Source organism: Mauremys mutica, chromosome 4 (genome assembly GCF_020497125.1).
Source record: "Mauremys mutica isolate MM-2020 ecotype Southern chromosome 4, ASM2049712v1, whole genome shotgun sequence".
NCBI lineage: Eukaryota > Metazoa > Chordata > Testudines > Geoemydidae > Mauremys > Mauremys mutica.
In genome coordinates, this window is record NC_059075.1 from 160388702 (window position 1) to 160408791 (window position 20090).

Sequence of the window (20090 nt, forward strand, 5' to 3'; positions counted from 1 at the left end):
CTCAAGAGGACGCACACACACCATGCTCTCTTTGGGAAATGTTACCCTTGTTCTTATTTGTTTTGTTGGTCACTTAATTTAAAATAAAGGCCATTGTGATGGAAATCACCTTTCTCCTCCACATGCACGGATACAAAGTAGGTGACAATCTCAACAGCAACCCCACAGAGGACATGAAGGGCTGTGGAGTATCAGGAGGGTGTGCAAAATCCCCTTTGGTTCAGCCATAGAAATAATAAACTTCATACTTGCAACTGCATAACAGAACCAAATTCACTACAAAACAGAGGGAGATAGATGTGATGCCCCCCTTTTGTTTCCCAATACAAATAGCTCTATGCTTTCAATGCACATCACAGGAATTTTGCTTGGGTAATACCCTAATAAAGCCCCGATCTTAGTTGGGGCCTGCAGGCTTTGTCGGAATACAAACAAGTTAATAATAAGAACAATACAATAATGAACAATACTATCACGGGCTTTACGATATTACCTTGCAATGGGCTGGGAATTGAATTCACCTGTTTCCACTTCCCATCACTAAACCAGTACAGAGTTAAACAGATTCAGGAATTGGTTAGCAGTTTATTCATTACTCTCCTCAGGGCGTCCTTCACCTCCGTGTTCCTCAGGCTATAGATAAATGGGTTCAACATGGGGATCACCAGCGTGTAAAACACTGAGGCCACTTTGTCTGTGTCCATGGAATAGCTTAAGGTGGGACGTAAATACATGAAGAGGAGAGTGCAAAAAAACAGGACCACAGCGGTCAAGTGGAAAGACCAGGTGGAGAAGGCTTTGCGCCGGCCCTCGGCAGAACGGATCTGTAGGATGGTGGAGGCGATATAGACATAGGAGAGAAGGACAGTCACAAGGCTGCTCACTCCAGTGCAGCACATGAACGCAAACATCAGAATCTCATGGATGCGGGTGTCAGAACAGGAGAGCGCCAGCAGAGGGGGGATGTCACAGAAGAAATGATTGATGATGTTGGAGCTGCAGAATGACAGCCGAAATGAAAAACATGTTTGTATCATTGAATCCACCAACCCCACAGTGTACACCCCGACTTCCAGCTGTTTACAAAGCTGCCTGGACATCGTGACCGTGTAGAGCAGTGGGTTACAGATGGCCACATAACGGTCATATGCCATCACAGCCAGCAAGAAGCACTCAACATCTGCAAAAATGACAGAGAGATACAGTTGCACAGCACAAGCAGTGTAAGAAATGCTTTTCATCTCGGCTAAGAAATTCAGCAGCATCTTAGGGGAAATTATCGAGGAATAGCAGATGTCACAGAAAGACAAACTACTGAGGAAAAAATACATGGGCGTGTGGAGTCGGGGGTCAATCATGATTAACAAGATCATCACCCCATTCCCCATCAGGGTGATACCATAAATCAGTAGGAACACCCCAAAGAGGGGAACCTGCAACTCTGGACGATCTGTCAATCCTGAGAGAATGAACTCGGTTGCCTCCGAGTGATTTCCCTTTTCCATCTCCTCTGAACACAGATCAGGCAGCTACAGAGATGTGGGCAGGTGGATGGTGCGGGAAACCTGTCCCTTCTCTGTAATGAAGTAAGTGAAGATAAATGGAGATCAGTTTCTTAATGGACATTAGTACCTGCTCAGGGAAGGGCTTAATCCACAGAGCCAGATGTTCACAGCTGGTCATTCCAGGTGTTTGATAATATGCACACACTGTGCAAATACAATGACACGGAGGTTAATCATGCCCCCCACACAAACAGTCGTATTCACTAATCCGAACAGAAAACAGTGACTTGTGAATCTGCTGTGAGAGAATCAATCTGAAGATATTATTCCTTAGCTAAAGAAGGGGTGAGAGTAAAGGAGTGTCAATCTTTCTGCTCTCTTTGGGCAAGGTGAGCTCTGTGGTTTGGCATGTTGCTTTGTGGTAAAGATGCTTACTCTGCTAATTAAGCTTTCTGGCATTTACTTTAGTCTGTATGAAAACCCAGAGAGAAAATGGAAAGCACTGGCTTCAGTGACTATGTAATTGCCAATTTTTTCCAAGCAAGGAGGTCATTCCTTTAGCTGAAGGGGTAGGAGTTGAGGCTGAGGCTTTCAGTGCTGGAGGTCTTGAATTTAATACCTGCTGATCACCATGATGTATGTATGTGTGTGTGTGACTGTAATTCAGGATAATAGCACGTACCGGCTGAGAAGAGAGAGATGTGTTTGCGTTTCCCCAGCGACAGAAACTGCCAGTTTGGAGCATTTGGGAAGTTTTATACTAAGATGTGTGATCTGTGGGACATGATTCCTGGAGCAACTGGGAATACCTGAGCTCAGAGAGCCATAACACCTAATTAATGCATTCAGTGAACCAAAGACACCTTCGGATTAATTCATGCCCTGGGGATTAATTTGGCCCACTCTTTCCTACTGTGTTATTAAATGATGCAATTTCTACCAGAGTTACAGAGTATGAGGTTAGGGGTATATTTCATCTTCCTGTTTTCAGTGCAAGCCGTGTACTGTGTAGAGCTGATCTACAAAGGGGTGTTGTTTGTGGAGACTGAAATCTTTTTGCTCGGAAATACCAGACTGGTGCATCAGATACCACACAGCACCAATCTCTTCTGTGGGCCAGGCTCCCAGGCTGGACCACATCCCCCATGATGCATGATGGTCTCTCCTCTTGCTGAACTGCCCTGGAACATCACCAGAGTCCCACAGCCATGGGTTAGAGAGGAGGGGAGTTTGGTATTTTGATGGGAAGCTTATAAAGTCTATTCTTTGGTATAATCCTTGAGGGAGGGGTTACAAAGAATGTACGCAAAGTCTTCCTTCCTTGAACACCAGTAGAAACAGCCAACAGCCAGAAATCTCTGTATTCAGAAACTCCCCAGTCTGTCACTCCAGGTCAGTGCCCAGGAAACACTATGCCCCTACTTCTTCTAGGAGTCATGCATATAACTCCTCCTCCTGGCTTCTCTGCTTCCTGTGACCCAGAGGTGCCTGGGGCAGTCCTCAGTGAAAATGCCAAAGTCAGGATGTGACAGATTTTTGTTACCAATCTGCCTGGGGCCACAGTTGATCAGGCTGGGCCACAGGATTTTTTGGGGGGAGGAGATGACGAGGCACACCAAGGGTCTAAATTTTAAATCTTTATTGATAAAATAATAAAACAACAGCAGAGAGTGCTGGGAACGCATTCACGTTACTCAGGGGAAGAAAGAAAACGTCAATGCCCCGAGGCCTAACCCACTTTCATACTTACACATGCACAACCCAGACTGGCCAAGTCTGGGTGTAAAGTGAGAAGGGTGGGGGGAAAGGTGAACCGTAGTGCTGTCCTGGGCCCAGGCCATCCAAAAATCCACTGGGCTCTCCAAATTGCTTCAGCTTTCAGAAGGGTTTTAAGTTCTGGCTCCTCAGGGTGGGGGTGGGGTGCTCTGTTCGGGAACTTCTGCTCCTGGTGCCCTTTCTGTCAGATTATACTGGTCTTCCATGGTTTTTTTTAAGCTTTCCCCAAACACCCGGTTTCAGGGCCGTAAAACAGTTCTTTGTTTGTTCCTGGCTGACCTTTGCCATTTTTTTCCCCCGGCCAGTGTATTTTGTTTAACAAATTTTTTTTACCGCTGGTTCGGGGGGGAATAAACTTCCCCCCTTCTGTCTTGGCAGATAGCAGCTGGTCTCGGGCTAAAGTTAGCTTTTTATTTATAAACCAAACTTCCTAGCTGCTGTGTTAAATTAACCCATTCTTTGCTCCTTCCTGCCCCACTTGGCCTTTTGTACCTGCAAAAAAACTTTCACTCCCCACTCACACACCTTTAACACTCCCCAAACAGGTTTGCAATGCTAGCAACACCATTAGCAATACACAATGCTAATCTGCCTTCCCAAGGGACTCCCTAAGAAAGGGGGCCTTGGGGTGTAACAGGGGCAGGCTGCAAAAAGGAAGATATTCCCCAAACTGGTGGTTAACACTGAAGATCTCTGCAGCATCTCTGCAGATGCTGTTACAAAATATCTCCAAGCATGCCTGCCACAGAGCTCCCTTTGCCCAAAGAGGGTGGAAAGATTCTTTTGTTAATTTTATTTATTTATTTCCCGTAATTTATAGTCCGTGAAACAGAGTTTAGGAATAAAATTGCAAAGCAATGGATGAGAGGGGGAAGGTTAAGACAAGAACCGATGGACTTCAATTTCAGCAAGGGCAGTTTAGGCTGGACATTAGGAAAAAACATCCCAACAGTGAGAGTGGCTAAGCACTGGAATAACTTGCCCAGGAAGGTTGTGTAATCTCCACCACTGGAGATTTTTAAGAGCAGACTAGACAAACACCTGTCGGGGATGGTCTAGATAATATTTGGTCCTGCCATGAGTGCAGGGGACTGGAATAGATGACCTCTCGAGATCCCTCCTAGTCCTATGATCTCACAAAGAGCCTTTCACTGGGGGAACACCAGCCTGACGACTGGGCAGGGCAAGGGACACACACCTCCCTATACTTGACATTCAGCTCCACCGTATCCCCCATCACACACATAGTGCCCATGGCACACCAAACACACACACACACACACACACACACACACACACACACAATACACAGTGCCCACTACACACACACACAATACACAGTGCCCACTGCACACCAAACACACACACGCACTAAATACACTGTGCCCACTACACTCACACACAGTGCCCACTGCACACCAAACACACACACACACACAGAGTCCCCACTACACACACACAGCTGGACACTGAGCTTGGTCAGAATGCAGAATCATCTCTCCTGGGAAGCTGGGACAGCTGGAATATTTCCAACTAGCCTGAACAAAAAGAACCAAAGGGGATTCTGCTGCCTTGGCATGCAGATAGGACTAGATTTCCCAACTGGGCTTTTCTATCGGTAGCTTCTCTTACGTCTGCTTTATGCTTAAAAATTAGATCAACCGAGCTCTGTGGCACAGGACTGAGAAACTTTTCATACCATGTTTGAGGCAGTTAGCTTGTACTGATCCTCAGTGTAATTCTTCCATTGACCTAGCTACTGCCTCTCGAAGATGTGGATTAATTACCTCAGTGGAAAAAGCCATTCCGGCAATGTGAAAAGCATCTACACTATGGCACTGCTGCATGCCATAGCTGAGTCAATGTAATGGCTTCAGCTTAGACATTCCCTGAATCAATGGGAGAGTTTTCTCCCTTCCTATTAAAGCTATTTTTCTCTCCTTTTCCAGTCACTCTTCTCCCTCCCTTGGTAAAGCTCTTTCCTTCTTTTGAAAGGTAAATAGGTTCAGAAAATTTGAAATTTCTCCTCTCAGGATAATTCCTTCCTTCCCCTCCCATGAACAGCTCACTGTCATTTCAATTAAAGGCTGAAGTGCTCTGAAATTGACTTGTTTGCCCATGACTTAGTGGTACCTCTTTGGTTTTCCTCCCTTCACTTACAGTGAGTTGAGAAGGACGGAAGCAGTACCTTCTCAGAACCCTAAAATCAGACTTAGAGTCGAATCTTTCCCTGTTTGCTAACCACACCAACGTTACCCTTAATACCTCTGGAGCTGCTTCCTTGGGTGGCAGAGGTTACATTTAGCTTTGATGAGTTTGAGATTTACTCTGCAGAGGATTATAGACTCATAGACTCATAGACTTTAAGGTCAGAAGGGACCATTATGATCATCTAGTCTGACCTGCTGCACAATGCAGGCCACAGAATCCCACCCATCCACTTCTATAACAAACCCCTAGCCTATGTCTGAGTTATCGAAGTCCCCAAATTGCGGTTTGAAGACCTCAAGCTGCAGAGAATCCTCCAGAAAGTGACCCGTGCCCCATGCTGCAGAGGAAGGCGAAAAACCTCCAGGGCCTCTGCCAATCTGCCCTGGAGGAAAATTCCTTCCCGACCCCAAATATGGCGATCAGCTAAACCCTGAGCATGTGGGCAAGACTCACCAGCCAGCACCCAGGAAAGAATTCTCTGTAGTAACTCAGATCCCAACACATCTAACATCCTATCACAGACCACTGGGCATACTTAGCTGCTGATAATCAAAGATCAATTGCCAAATTAATTGCCAATATTAGGCTATCCCATCATACCATCCCCTCCATAAATTTATCAAGCTTAGTCTTAAAGCCAGATATGTCTTTTGCCCCCACTACTCCCCTTGGATCTTTGCTCCCAGGACAACGGGTGAGCACAGCACATGCAATTAATGTTGTTGCCATGTCTCTCCTTGTGGAAATGGAACACAGAGGGACAGAGAATCAGCTGGCCTGGATAGCTGTCTCTCCTGTGAGGTAATTTTAATATGATACAAAACTGAGCTGAATGTATTCCACTTTATTTGTTGGTCACCTTTCCAAATGTCTCCTTAAGTAATTTCCCAGAGTTGGGACAAAAAGGTGTCTAGAAAATGATGAATTTCTTCTGGACTAATAATTTATTGTCAAAAATAATATTGTTTGTATTGACCCAAAACTATTCATAAATGTTTTATAAATAGTCCTAATAGCTTTGTCCCAAAACAATGCATGGAGCTGGGGGAGGATTCAGGTGCCGGTCCTTCCCTTTGTAATTTTTAGCCCAATAGTTGTGGTGTTCACCTGTGTGGTGGGAGCTCCAGGTTCAATTCCCACTTCTCTCCAGTGCTGGGCAAAGCCACGTGTGACACTGCACTCAAATGCTTTATGAAAATATGCTTCAGAATACGACATAACTGGAATATGCTTTATGCTAAGTGCCCCATGTAACATATTATTATAAAGGTCATAATCTACCAAGTGTGTTCATCCCATTTCTTTACATGGATTATTTCTATGTCTGGAGTTAGGAGAATAAGATATAAACATGTATCACTGATGTAGACATATTAAGTGGAGGTCATTAAGGGTGCTTCAGAATCACTGAACTGTGAATGGCTCTGTTTACCTGCAAGCCTTCCTGTGTTCCTGTGAGCCAACCCAGGAAGAATGTGGCTGGTTGGATCACAGAAACCCCCTTGGGGCTGCCAACTAATGTGCCAAGACTGCTTCTGCCCCTGCTTTCCCTGCCAATTTGGGATTCCAGAACCCTGCCTGGATCTGCCAGACACACTTGCCTGCTACAAACACAGACCCAGGTCTGAACCATGTCTCACAAACTGCAGGCTTAACTGAAAACAGCTTAAAAAGTGTTCTTGTCTCTAACACTCAGAGGCCCAACTCCCAATGGGATCCAAACCCCAAATAAATCCGTTTTACTCTGTATGAAGCTTATTCAGGGTAAACTCTTGAATTTGTCACCCTCTATAACACTATAGATAGATTTACACAGCTGTTCCCCCCCCCCCCAGGTATTAATACATACTCTGGGTTAAATAATAAGTAAAAAGTGATTTTATTAAATACAGAAAGTAGGATTTAAGTGGTTCCAAGTAGTAAGAGACAGAACAAAGTGAATTATCAAGCAAAATAAAAAAAAACACGCAAGTCTATGCCTCATACAGTAAGAAAACTGAATATAGATAAAATCCCACCCTCAGACAGTGGTGAGCTGGAGCGGGTTCCCACCAGTTCCCAAGAACCGGTTGCTAAAATTAGACCACCATGGAGAACCAGTTGTTAAAGGGCCAGTGGGTGGGCAAAGAACTCCAGTCTGTGGGCTGGACCCTCCTGTTGCTCCCAGGATCCCCAGCTGGGGAGGCTGAGGTTCCCCTGGTCCCGCCCCCATTTCTCCCCCAGCTGCAGCGGGGCCAGCTTCTGGCACCAGCTGGGCGGCTCAGCTGAGCTCCTGAGTCGTCCTGCTGCTTTGAGCTGCAGGCAAGGTAAGCGGGGGGGGGGGCTGCAAGCTCTAGGGCCGCTGGCGGGGAGCAATTTTCCCCAGGCCCTGCAGGGTCCCCCGGTCCCACGAGTATGTCTTCCCCCGCCCCGGCCCCTCCCCCACTCCCCGCCCTTAAATCAGAAAATTTATTAGAAACCGGTTATTAAGATTTTGACAGCTCATCACTGCCCTCAGAGGTGACCCAGTAAGCTTCCTTTTACAGACTAGTCTCCTTCTAGTCTGAGTCCAGAAATCACTCACACCCCCTGTGGTTACTGTCCTTTATTCCAGTTTCTTTAAGGTATCCTTTGGAGTGGACACCCCTCCCTGCGTAGCATCCCAGCTACAAAATGGAGTTTTGGACTCACATGTCCAGGCATGACTGAGTTCCTTACCAGCCAAGCCACATTCCTGGGAAAGCTCAGATGTGGATTGGAATCTCCAAGTTTATTGTTGGCTTAAGTGGTCCTTGATTGAGAATAGTCTTTTCTTAGGAAGCTGTCTAACTGCTTCACTGAGGGTATTTAAAATTAAACAAGTACCTAGCCAATATTCATAACTTTGAATACAAAAAAAGATACATGCATACAAATAGGAGGAATGTATTCAGTAGATCATAACCTTTGCCGACATATGTTACATGGCATATCTAGCATAAAAAATATTTCAGTCATGTCATATTTATATTCATAAGCATATTTCCATAAAGACTTATGGGGTGTGTCAGACTGGCGTCTTACAGTGACATGTGACCATGTCAGCTGATACTGGAATCCATCTTGAAGCTTTGAATTCTTTGAATTCTTTGCTGCATCTTGAAGCTGGTACTTTTCCAGAGCGGGGTGGAATTCCAAACAAAGGGATGTTCTATATAAAGTGTGGAAGGCAAACAATGAGTGTCTTCAGCTGGCTTAAGAGACGACCTCCCCACCCCACAGAGATACCTGCAAGCACCTGGAAACAAAATGACTGTAGCCACAGGGGTGGGTGAGAACAGGCTGGACCCAGGTCAGAAAAGGCATCAGACCTGAGAAGGATTTTAACTGAAGTAACGGGCGTGAGAAGTTAACATTTGTAACTGATTTCTGAGTGTATTAAGCTTAGCCTTGCGTGTTTTGTTTTATTTAGCTTTGTGACTTACTTTGTTCTGTGTGTTAATGACTTAAAACCACTTAAATCCTACTTTTTATACGTAATAAAATCACTTTTTAAATTTGTAAACTCAGTGTAAGTAATTGTTACAGGGTGCGGGAGGGAGGGAAGAGTAATGTACATCTCTCTTACAGTTTCGGGTGTGAGGCCCTGACCCTTTGGCTGCGTTGCAGCTGGCTAGCACATCTGGCTCAACAAGGCAGGATTCTGGAGGCCCAGGCTGGCAGGGAAAACAGGATCAGAGGTAATTTCAGCATAACTGGTGACAGTCCCAATAGGGGTCTCTGTGACCAAACCTGTCACACTATGCACATGGATATGCCCCTGAATGATGTGCTATTCCAGTCTGGGTTCCTCTCACTCTCTCCTTTCAAAGTTGTTCTAACGGGGATAATTAATTCAATAACCACTGGAACAGAGACGTGAAGTTGAGCATCTCACACTCTAGGTGGGTGCCTCCAGCCACGAGCTTATAAAATCATTCTCTCTTTCTGGACCTGTGATTCTTCCCATGATTTGTCCACTGATCTCAGTTGGGCCCTGCAGACCTTGTTGGAATGCAAACAAATGTATAATAATAACAATACAATAATGAACAATACGACCACGGGCTCTGCAAAATTACATTGCAATGGGCTGGGAATTGAATTCATCTGTTTCCGCTCCCCATCACTAACCCATTACAGAGTTAAACAGGTTCAAAAATTGGTTAGGAGTTTATTCATTGCTCTCCTCAGGGCGTCCTTCACCTCCGTGTTCCTCAGGCTGTAGATGAGGGGGTTCAACATGGGGATCACCAGCGTGTAAAATAATGAGGCCACTTTATCTGTGTCCATGGAATAGCTGGAGGTGGGACGTAAATACATGAAGAGGAGGGTGCCAAAAAGAAGGACCACAGCAGTCAAGTGGAAAGAGCAGGTGGAGAAGGCTTTGCGCCGGCCCTCGGTGGAGCTGATCTCCAGGATGGTGGAGGTGATATAGACATAGGAGAGGAGGACACTTACAAGGCTGCTCACTATAATGCAGCTCGTGAAAGCAAACATCACAATCTCATTGATGTGGGTGTCGTAACACGAGAGCGCCAGCAGTGGAGGGATGTCACAGAAGAAATGATTGATGATGTTGGAGCTGCAGAATGACAGCCGAAATGTAAAAAACGTGCTTATCATTGAATTCACCAACCCCCCAGCGTACACCCCAGCCACCAGCTGCTTACAAAGCTGCCTGGACATGGTGACCGTATAGTGCAGCGGGTTACAGATGGCCACATAACGGTCATATGCCATCACAGCCAGCAAGAGGCACTCAACATCAGTAAAAGCATCCGAGAGATACATTTGCACAGTGCAGGCAGAGTAAGAAATGCTTTTCCTATCCGCTAAGAAATTCAGCAGCATCTTAGGGCAAATTGTTGAGGAATAGCAGAGGTCACAAAAAAACAAATTACTGAGGAAAAAGTACATGGGGGTGTGGAGTCGGGGATCAATCATGATTAACAAGATCATCCCCCCATTCCCCACCAGGGTGATACCATAAAACAGTAGCAACAACCAAAACAGAGGGACCTGCAGTTCCGGAAGATCTGTCAGTCCTGAGAGAATGAACTCAGTCACCTCCGAGTGATTTCCCTTTTCCATATCCTCTGAACACAGATCAGGCAGCTACAGAGATGTGGGCAGGTGCATGGTGCAGAAAACCTGTCCCTTCTTTGTAATGAAGTAAGTGAAGATAAATGGAGATCAGTTTCTTAATGGACATCAGTATCCGCTCAGGGAAGGGCTTAGTCCACAGACCCAGATGTTCACAGCTGGTCATTCCAGTTGTTCAATAAAATAGAAACTGCATAAATACAATGACACACAGGTTAATCATGCCCCACACATGAACACTCCTGTTCACTAATCCAAGCAGCAAACAGCGGCTTCTGACTCTGCTGTAAGAGAATCATGGTGAAAATTGTTTCACTGTGAGGAGATTATATGTAAGCTCAAAAAGGAACAGCAAAGAATCCTGTGGCACCTTATAGACTAAAAGATGTTTTGCAGTCTATAAGGTGCCACAGGATTCTTTGCTGCTTCTACAGAACCAGACTAACACGGCTACCCCTCTGATACTCAAAAAGGAGTGAGAGTAGAGGAGTGTCAATCTTTCTATCTTCTTTGGGCAAAGGGAGCTCTGTGGCTTGGCATGTTAGTTTGGGGTAAAGTTTCTTACTCTGCTAATTAAGCTTTTTGGCATTTACTTTAGCCTTTATGAAAAGCCAGAGACACAATGGAAAGCACTGGTTTCAGTGACGATGTAATTGCCTATATTTTCCAAGCAAGGAGGTCGCTTCTTTAGCTGAAGGGGTAGGAGTTGGGGCTGAGGCTTTTAGGGCTGGAGGTCTTCAATTCAATATCTGTTGATCCCCATGGTGTCTGTTTGTGTGTGTGACTGTAATTCAGGACAATAGCACGTACCTGCTGAGAAGAGAGAGAGAGATGTGTTGGTGTTTCCCCATTGACAGAAACTGCCAGTTTGAAGCTTTCGGGAAGTTTTATAGTGAGATGTGTGATCTATGGGACATGATCCCTGAAGCAAGTGGGAATACCTGAGCTCAGAGAGCCATAACACCTAATTAATACATTCAGTGAACCAAAGCCACCTTGATGTAATTGGTGCCCTGGGGATTAATTTGGCCCACTCTTTTCTACCGTGTTATTAAATGATGCAATTTGTACCAGAGTTACAGAGTATGAGGCTAGAGGTATATTTCATCCTGATGTTTTCAGTACAAGCCGGGTACTGTGTAGAGCTGATCCACAGAGCGGGTTTGTTTGTGGAGACCGAAATCTTTTTGTTAAAAACTTCATATTTTAAGTCAGAAATGCCACATGGGTGCATGAGATACCACACACTACGAATCTCTTCCATGTTACAGGCTCCCAGGCTATACTACATCCCTAATGATGCATGATGGTCTCTCCTCTTCCTGAACTGCCCTGGATCATCACCAGAGTCCCACAGCCACAGTTTAGGGAGGAGGGGAGTTTGGAATTTTGATGGAAAGCTGATAATTTCCAGGGAAAAGATAATTTCATGGAAAAAATAGTTGAATGGAAAATCCAATTTTCCATCAAAAAAACTTCTCAAGAAAAATTTTCAACTAGCCTTAGCAACAAATTTGGAATCAAAGGAACAGAAAGTTAGATGCAGGTGAAACATACTAATTGTTTGCAGCTGTAACTGATGTCTTCTCAGTCATTCCTGGTTTCAGAATCACCTCGTTGTCCCGGCCCCAATAGATGGAATGTAAAACCTGTAAGATATGTAATAGTATCCCAGATTATCTAGCTCTTTGTAGCATGCCAATCACCATGGTGTGCTTTGTCCTTCTCTTGCTAGGTTATTCCCCAAAGTAGGAAAGATAGGTTCTCTCATTTTGCTTGATGGAGACCACATGATGACCAGAGGAGCTCAGGAGGAGATCACAGCATGCTACAGACTTCTGCAGTTCACAAACTATCCCTCTTGCATGCATATTATCTGCACACAGAGCTCAGCTTTAAGGTGCTAAATAAAGCTCTGAGTCAACTAGAAATAGTCATGCTCTCATCGTAAATATTAATACAATATTTTTGATAATGTACAGTAACTCTCCACTTAACATCTTCTTGCTTAACATTGTTTCGACCTTACGTCACCGCTCCATTACAGAACCTGCTCGTTTGTCCACAGCTGGCAGCCCCTCTATCAGCTCCTCTATGCCCCCGCAGCGCCTCCTGCTGGCGGACTGCATAGATCAGCGCCTTCCCCCTGCTTCCTCTCCCCCCCCCCCCCTCCCATGGCAATTAGCTGGTTTGCAGCATTCAGGAGTCAGTGGAGGGAGGGGGAGGAGGGAGGATGCGGCGTGTGGAGTAAAGGGGGAGGAGGTGGGGGGAGATGAGGCAACTTAAGGGTGGGGTCTTGGGGGAAGGGGTGGAGTGGGCAGGCTGAGGGTTAAGCCTCCAGCCCCTGGTGCTTGCACAGTAGGGGAAGCTGCCGCTGGTGCTGCGCAACCTGCTTCTCCTAACCTACGGCAACTTCAGCCTCCTTGCCTGCCTCATTGTCTGCAGTGCCACTGGGCTGTGCCTGTGCGGTGTAAGGTGGGGGCACCTCCCATTGCTTCATACTCAGCAATGATGATTGCAGTATTAAACTGTTTCTTTAACATTGTTTTAAAAACTTATACCTGTATTAAATTGCATGTTTATGATTGCTTAAAATGTATATAGTGCCGTTTGTCTGCCAAATAAACATATTCCCTGGAACCTAACTACCCCTATTTACATTAATTCTTATGGGGAAATTGGATTCGCTTAACATCGTTTCACTTAAAGTCGCATTTTTCAGGAACATAACTACAATGTTAAGTGAGGAGCTACTGTATGTGAAGTTATAAGATTACACTATCAGATTATTAATACATGTCCCAAACTCAGGCTGGCAAAAAAAAGACAGGTGTGCTCTGCTTAATTTTGTATCTAAACAGTAACCAGAGTCATCAAGAAGGAAGGGAAACAAAGGAAGCCCCAAAAGGTGAGGAAAAAGCATCATAAGAACATAAGAAAGGCCGTACCGGGTCAGACCAAAGGTCCATCTAGCCCAGTATCTGTCTACCGACAGTGGCCAATGCCAGGTGCCCCAGAGGGAGTGAATCTAACAGGCAATGATCAAGTGATCTCTCTCCTGCCATCCATCTCCATCCTCTGACGAACAGAGGCTAGGGACACCATTCTTACCCATTCTGGCTAATAGCCATTTATGGACTTAACCACCATGAATTTATCCAGTCCCCTTTTAAACATTGTTATAGTCCTAGCCTTCACAACCTCCTCAGGTAAGGAGTTCCACAAGTTGACTGCGCGCTGCGTGAAGAAGAACTTCCTTTTATTTGTTTTAAACCTGCTGCCTATTAATTTCATTTGGTGACCCCTAGTTCTTGTATTATGGGAATAAGTAAATAACTTTTCCTTATCCACTTTCTCAACATCACTCATGATTTTATATACCTCTATCATGTCCCCCCTTAGTCTTCTCTTTTCCAAACTGAAGAGTCCTAGCCTCTTTAATCTTTCCTCATATGGGACCCTCTCCAAACCCCTAATCATTTTAGTTGCCCTTTTCTGAACCTTTTCTAGTGCTAGAATATCTTTTTTGAGGTGAGGAAACCACATCTGTACACAGTATTCGAGATGTGGGCGTACCATGGATTTATATAAGGGCAATAATATAGTCTCAGTCTTATTCTCTATCCCCTTTTTAATGATTCCTAACATCTTGTTTGCTTTTTTGAGCGCCTCTGCACACTGCGTGGACATCTTCAGAGAACTGTCCACGATGACGCCAAGATCTTTTTCCTGACTCGTTGTAGCTAAATTAGCCCCCATCATGTTGTATGTATAGTTGGGGTTATTTTTTCCAATGTGCATTACTTTACATTTATCCACATTAAATTTCATTTGCCATTTTGTTGCCCAATCACTTAGTTTTGTGAGATCTTTTTGAAGTTCTTCACAATCTGCTTTGGTCTTAACTATCTTGAGAAGTTTAGTATCATCTGCAAACTTGGCCACCTCACTGTTTACCCCTTCCTCCAGATCATTTATGAATAAATTGAATAGGATTGGTCCGAGGACTGACCCTTGGGGAACACCACTAGTTACCCCTCTCCATTCTGAGAATTTACCTTTAATTCCTACCCTCTGTTCCCTGTCCTTTAACCAGTTCTCAATCCATGAAAGGACCTTCCCTTTTTTCCCATGACAGCTTAATTTACATAAGAGCCTTTGGTGAGGGACCTTGTCAAAGGCTTTCTGGAAATCCAAGTACACTATGTCCACCGGATCCCCCTTGTCCACATGTTTGTTGACTCCTTCAAAGAATTCTAATAGATTAGTAAAAAAATTGTAAAAAAGACCCTGAAAGCTAGAGTGTGTAAGGGAACAAAAACTGTGAGGGTCAGAATAAAATAAAAAGGTGTGCGTGTTGTAAATAACATGTCAGTTGAAGATGGCGGTGTGAAGAATGTGTTTTATGTGGTCCACTCTGTCAGGGGGCCCGTGTCACATGATCAGATCAACCCACAGTTATTCTGCCCAGAGTACAAAGCCTGTCAGAGCACAGCCATCACACCGATAGTGCCATGGTTCTCAATCAGGGGTCCAGGGCTCCCTGGGGGTCAGCCAAGCTGGGTGGGCGTAAGACTTGCTGGGGCACAGGGCAGAGAGCTGAAGACCAGAACCCCAAAGCCCCCCACTCATGGCTGAAGCTGAAGCCTGAGCAATGTCAGTTCACAGGGCCCCCTGTTTGGGCAGTGAGAAATTGGGGCCTTGGGAAATTACCCTGCTTGCTACCTCCTACACCAGCAATGGCTTTTAGATGCAGAAAAAATGTTGCTGTGGCACAGGGGGGGCCAGGGAATCATGTTGGGGGGGGACTCAGAAAGAAAAAGGTTGAGAACCCCTGACCTACACCATCTATAGCACCAGATTGCCCATAGCCACACACCCTTTAAAGAAGCACTGGGCACCAGATTGTCTTCTCATGTCCAAAAAGCCTTATGTTTAAGGGGCCTGGTTCCTCTCTCTCAAACACCAGTTGTGTCAATGGTACATTTGTTTCTTCAGTCCCCACAACTTGGCCCATATAACATCCCTTGATTAGCTGCTTGATTTTGGGTGTTGGCAAGGCCTGATTCAAGGGACTTTTAGGGGTTTCCTTCTTTCATCAACAGGCCTTTTTGAGCTGCCCATCCTCTTTGATACAAAAATTGGGCAACCACTGTCTTAGTCAACAGTTTAGGGAGAAATGAACACTTCTGCAGTCCACTCGGCTGTCTCCTGAGCTAAGGGGGAACTTTTGTTTGGGTCGTAGCGGGACAGGATGGGGTGGGGTGGGGTGGGAGGGTTGTGAAAAGGAAAGGAGGTAGAATGAAAACCTCTCCCGCCTTAGTTGTGTATTTCAGGTTTTATACTTGTTGATAGGTTAAGTATCAAAAAGAAGGGACATATGTTCTTCTGACAATAGGCCCGTGTACGTGTGTTGGAGTAGAGTAGTTGTATGGGCAGTGAGAAATCTGGTCCAACACAAAGTATCCCTGAACCACTCAGTTCTCCCCTTTTCATCAAGTCTCCTCTTAAATCAGACCCTTTCCCACTGTAGTTATACCTTTTAACTTTCCCTCTGTCCCTCTGCACTGGGACTTCAGTCTTACCACCGTTGCTTTCAGTCATTTCTCATGTCTCTCGTTTACTGGCTTGTATTATTTAATGTTGCCAAGTAGCTAGACTTACAGCTTGTGGAAGATCAAAATATAAAGTGTTCAATAAGACCAGACAAACGATAATTGAGGGCCCATTCAATGTGATGCTGAAGCGAAAAATGTAATTGTTCTCTGCAGATGTTGCTACAAAATATCTCCAAGCATGCCAGGGCCCTCCAGATTCTTTTGCTAATTTTATTTATTTCCTATATCTTATAGTCCATGAAACAGAGTTCAGGAATAGGAGAAGAAACAATGGGCTTCAATTGCAGCAAGGGAGGTTTAGGTTGGACATTAGGAAAAACTTCCTAACTATCAAGGTGGGTCAGAATTGGAATAACTGACCCAGGGAGGTTGTGGAATATCCATCATTGAAGATTTTTAAGAATGAGTTAGACAAACACCTGTCAGGATTTCTCTAGATAATATTCAGTCCTGCAATGAGTGCAGGGGAGTGGAATAGATGACCTCTCAAGGTCCCGTCCAGTCCTATGATTCCATGATCTCACAAAGGGCCCTGCACCGGGGGGTGGGCTGGGCTTGGGGAATGCCAGCTTATGCTTGACATTCAGCTCCACTGTATACCCCATCACACACATAACACACACAGTGCCCACTACACACCAAAAACACACACACACACACACAGAGTGACACTGAGCTCAATCAGAGTGCAGAATAATCTCTGCTGGGAAGCTGGGACAGCTGGAATATTTCCAATCAGCCTGAACAAAGTGAACCGAAGGGGATTCTGCTGCCCTGGCAGGGAGATAGGACTAGATTTCCCAACTGGTATTTTAGATCGTCAGCTTCTCTGAGGCCTGGTTTATGCTGAAAAATTAGATCAACTGAGCTCCATCACAGAGAGCAGGGAAACTTTTCATACGATGTTTGAGGCAGTTAGCTTGTACTGACTGACGTTCAGTGTAATTCTTCCATTGACCTAGCTACAGCCTCTCGGAGACGTGGATTAACTACATCAATGGAAAAACCCTTCCATCAATGTGGAAAGCATCTACATTATGGTGCTGCTGCACACGATAGCTGAGTCAATGCACAAATGTGTTACAAATACTCCTAATAGGTTTGTCTCAAAACAATGTGTGTGTTCAGGGGGAGGATTTAGGTTCCGGTCGTAACACAACCACCATAGGAGGCAGTTGTGGTCCTTCCTTCTGTAATTTTTAGCCCAGTAGTTAGGGTGCTCACCTGTGAGGTGGGAGATCCAGGTTCAATTCCCGCTTCTGTTCAGTGCTGTGCAAAGCTACGTGTACATTGCACTCCATATGCCTTATGAAAATATGCTTCTGAATATGACATAACTGGAATATGCTTTTTGCTAAAGGCCCCATGTAACATATCATTAGAAAGGTTATAAACTACTAAGTGTGTTCATCCTATTTGTTTACATGGATTATTTCTATATCTGGATTTAGGAGAATAAGAATAAACATGTAGACATATTAAGTGGAGCCCATTAAGGGTGCTTCAGAATCACTGATCTGTGAATGGCTCTGTTTACCTGCAAGCCTTCCAGTGTGTGCGTGGGCCAACTCAGGAAGAATGGAGACTGGGGTCTTACAGTGACATGTGACCATGTCACCAGATACTGAAATCCATCTTGAAGCTGGTACTTTTCCAGAGGGGGGTGCAATTCCAAACAAAGGTTTCCCACCTTGGGGAAGTTCTATATCAAGTGGGGGAAGGCAAACAATGAGTTTTTTCCGCTGGCTTAAGAGACAGCCTCCCCTCCCCACAAAGGATGGGTGAGCGCAGGCTGGACCCAGGTCAGAAAAGGCCTCTGACCTGAGAAAGATTTTACCTGAAGTAACAACTTGGGTGAGAAGTTAACATCTGTAACTGATTTCTGAGTGTATTAAGCTTAGCCTTCTGTGTTTTGTTTTGTTTTGCTTTGTAACTTACTCTGTTCTGTCTGTTATTACTAAAAAACATTTAAATTCTACTTTTCCTACTTAATAAAATCACTTTTGTTTATTTATAAACTCAGTGTAAGTAATTGTTACCCGGGGGCAAACAGCTGTGCATAGCTCTCTTGCAGTGATATAGAGGGCAAGCATTTATCATGTTACACTGTATAAGCTTTATACAGAGTAAAACAGATTTATTTGGCGTTTGGATCCCATTGGGAGCTGGCTGTCTGGTTGCTGGAGGCAGGTAACCTGCTGAGCTCATTTCAGTCTAGATCTGCAGCTTTCAGGCCATGGCCCAGGCCCTGGGTCTGTGTTGCAGCAGGTTGGCGTGTCTGGATCAACACGGCAGGGTTCTGGAGGCCCAGGCCGGCAGGGAAAACGAGCTCAGAGGTAATTTCAGCAGAAAAGGTGACAGTCCCAATGAGAGTTTCTGTGACCGAATCCGGCACGCTATGCACTTGGGTTTCCTGCATTTCCTGTGATGCTTCCTGTTTTTGTTCACTGATCTCGGTTGGGCCCTGCAGATCTTGTTGGAATACAAGCAATTTAATAATAATAACAATAGAATAATGAACAATACTACCATGGGCTCTGTGAAATTACATTGCAATTGGATGGGAATTGAATTGACCTGTTTCCACTCCCCATCACTAAACCAGTACAGAGTTAAACAGATTCAGGAATTGGTTAGGAGTTTATTCATTGCTCTCCTCAGGGCGTCCTTCACCTCTGTGTTCCTCAGGCTGTAGATGAGGGGGTTCAACATGGGGATCACCAGCGTGTAAAACACTGAGGCCACTTTGCCTGTGTCCATGGAATAGCTGGAGGTAGGACGTAAATACGTGAACAAGAGGGTGCCATAAAACAGGACCACCACAGTCAAGTGGAAAGAGCAGGTGGAGAAGGTTTTGCGCCGGCCCTCGGCAGAGCGGATCTGCAGGATGGTGGAGATGATATAGACATAGGAGAGGAGGACAGTCACAAAGATGCTCACTGTAATGCAGCAAGTGAAAGTAAAGATCACAATCTCATTGATGTGGGTGTCAGAACAGGAGAGCGCCAGCAGTGGGGGAATGTCACAGAAGAAATGATTGATGATGTTGGAGCTGCAGAATGACAGATGAAATATAAGACACATGCATATCATTGAATCCACAAACCCCACAGCGTACACCCCAACCACAATCCGTTTACAACGCTGCCTGGACATGGTGACCGTATAGAGCAGCGGGTTACAGATGGCCACATAACGGTCATACGCCATCACAGCCAGCAAGAGGCACTCAACATCTGTAAAAACAGAGAGAACCTTTTGCACAACGCAGGCAGTGTAAGAAATGCTTTTCCTCTCGGCTAAGAAATTCAGCAGCATCTTAGGGGAAATTATCGAGGAATAGCAGAGGTCACAGAAAGACAAATTACTGAGGAAAAAGTACATGGGGGTGTGGAGTCGGGGATCAATCATGATTGACAAGATCATCCCCCCGTTCCCCACCAGGGTGATACCATAAATCATTAGGAACACCACAAACAGGGGAATCTGCAGCTCCGGACGATCTGTCAGTCCTGAGAGAATGAACTCAGTCACCTCCGAGTGATTTCCCTTTTCCATCTCCTCTGAACAGAGATCAGGCAGCTACAGAGATGTGGGCAGGTGGATGGTGCGGGAAACCTGTCCCTTCTCTGTAAGGAAGTAAGTGAAGATAAATGGAGATCAGTTTCTTAATGGACATCAGTATCCGCCCAGGGAAGGGCTTAGTCCACAGAGCCAGATGTTCACAGCTGGTCATTCCAGGTGTTTGATAAGATGCACACACTGTGAAAATACAATGACACACAGGTTAATCATGCCCCACACACAAAGACTCCTGTTCGCTAATCCGAACAGAAAACAGTAACTTGTGACTCTGCTGTGAGACAATCAGTTTGAA

At 45.1% G+C, this 20090-nt stretch overlaps 3 protein-coding genes across 3 annotated transcripts; all 3 read right to left on the reverse strand.

Moving 5' to 3' along the window:
- Nucleotides 1-566: 566 nt before the first annotated feature.
- LOC123370035 (olfactory receptor 1019-like) lies at nucleotides 567-1505 on the reverse strand. Its single transcript, XM_045016202.1, has one exon. The coding sequence runs from the start codon at nucleotides 1503-1505 to the stop codon at nucleotides 567-569; it is 939 nt and encodes a 312-aa protein (XP_044872137.1).
- An 8139-nt stretch (nucleotides 1506-9644) lies between these two features.
- On the reverse strand, nucleotides 9645-10283 carry LOC123369214 (olfactory receptor-like protein OLF2). The gene has a single exon (XM_045014570.1). It carries the CDS (start codon nucleotides 10281-10283, stop codon nucleotides 9645-9647), a length of 639 nt encoding a protein of 212 aa, XP_044870505.1.
- Nucleotides 10284-18835: 8552 nt separating this feature from the next.
- Nucleotides 18836-19771, reverse strand: LOC123369566 (olfactory receptor 1052-like). The gene has a single exon (XM_045015288.1). It carries the CDS (start codon nucleotides 19769-19771, stop codon nucleotides 18836-18838), a length of 936 nt encoding a protein of 311 aa, XP_044871223.1.
- Nucleotides 19772-20090: the final 319 nt, after the last annotated feature.

Excerpts from the sequence above, each read along its gene's own strand:
- LOC123370035 (XM_045016202.1), bottom strand. The coding sequence starts at position 1,505 with ATGGAAAAGGGAAATCACTCGGAGGCAACCGAGTTCATTCTCTCAGGA.
- LOC123369214 (XM_045014570.1), bottom strand. The coding sequence starts at position 10,283 with ATGTATCTCTCGGATGCTTTTACTGATGTTGAGTGCCTCTTGCTGGCT.
- LOC123369566 (XM_045015288.1), bottom strand. The coding sequence starts at position 19,771 with ATGGAAAAGGGAAATCACTCGGAGGTGACTGAGTTCATTCTCTCAGGA.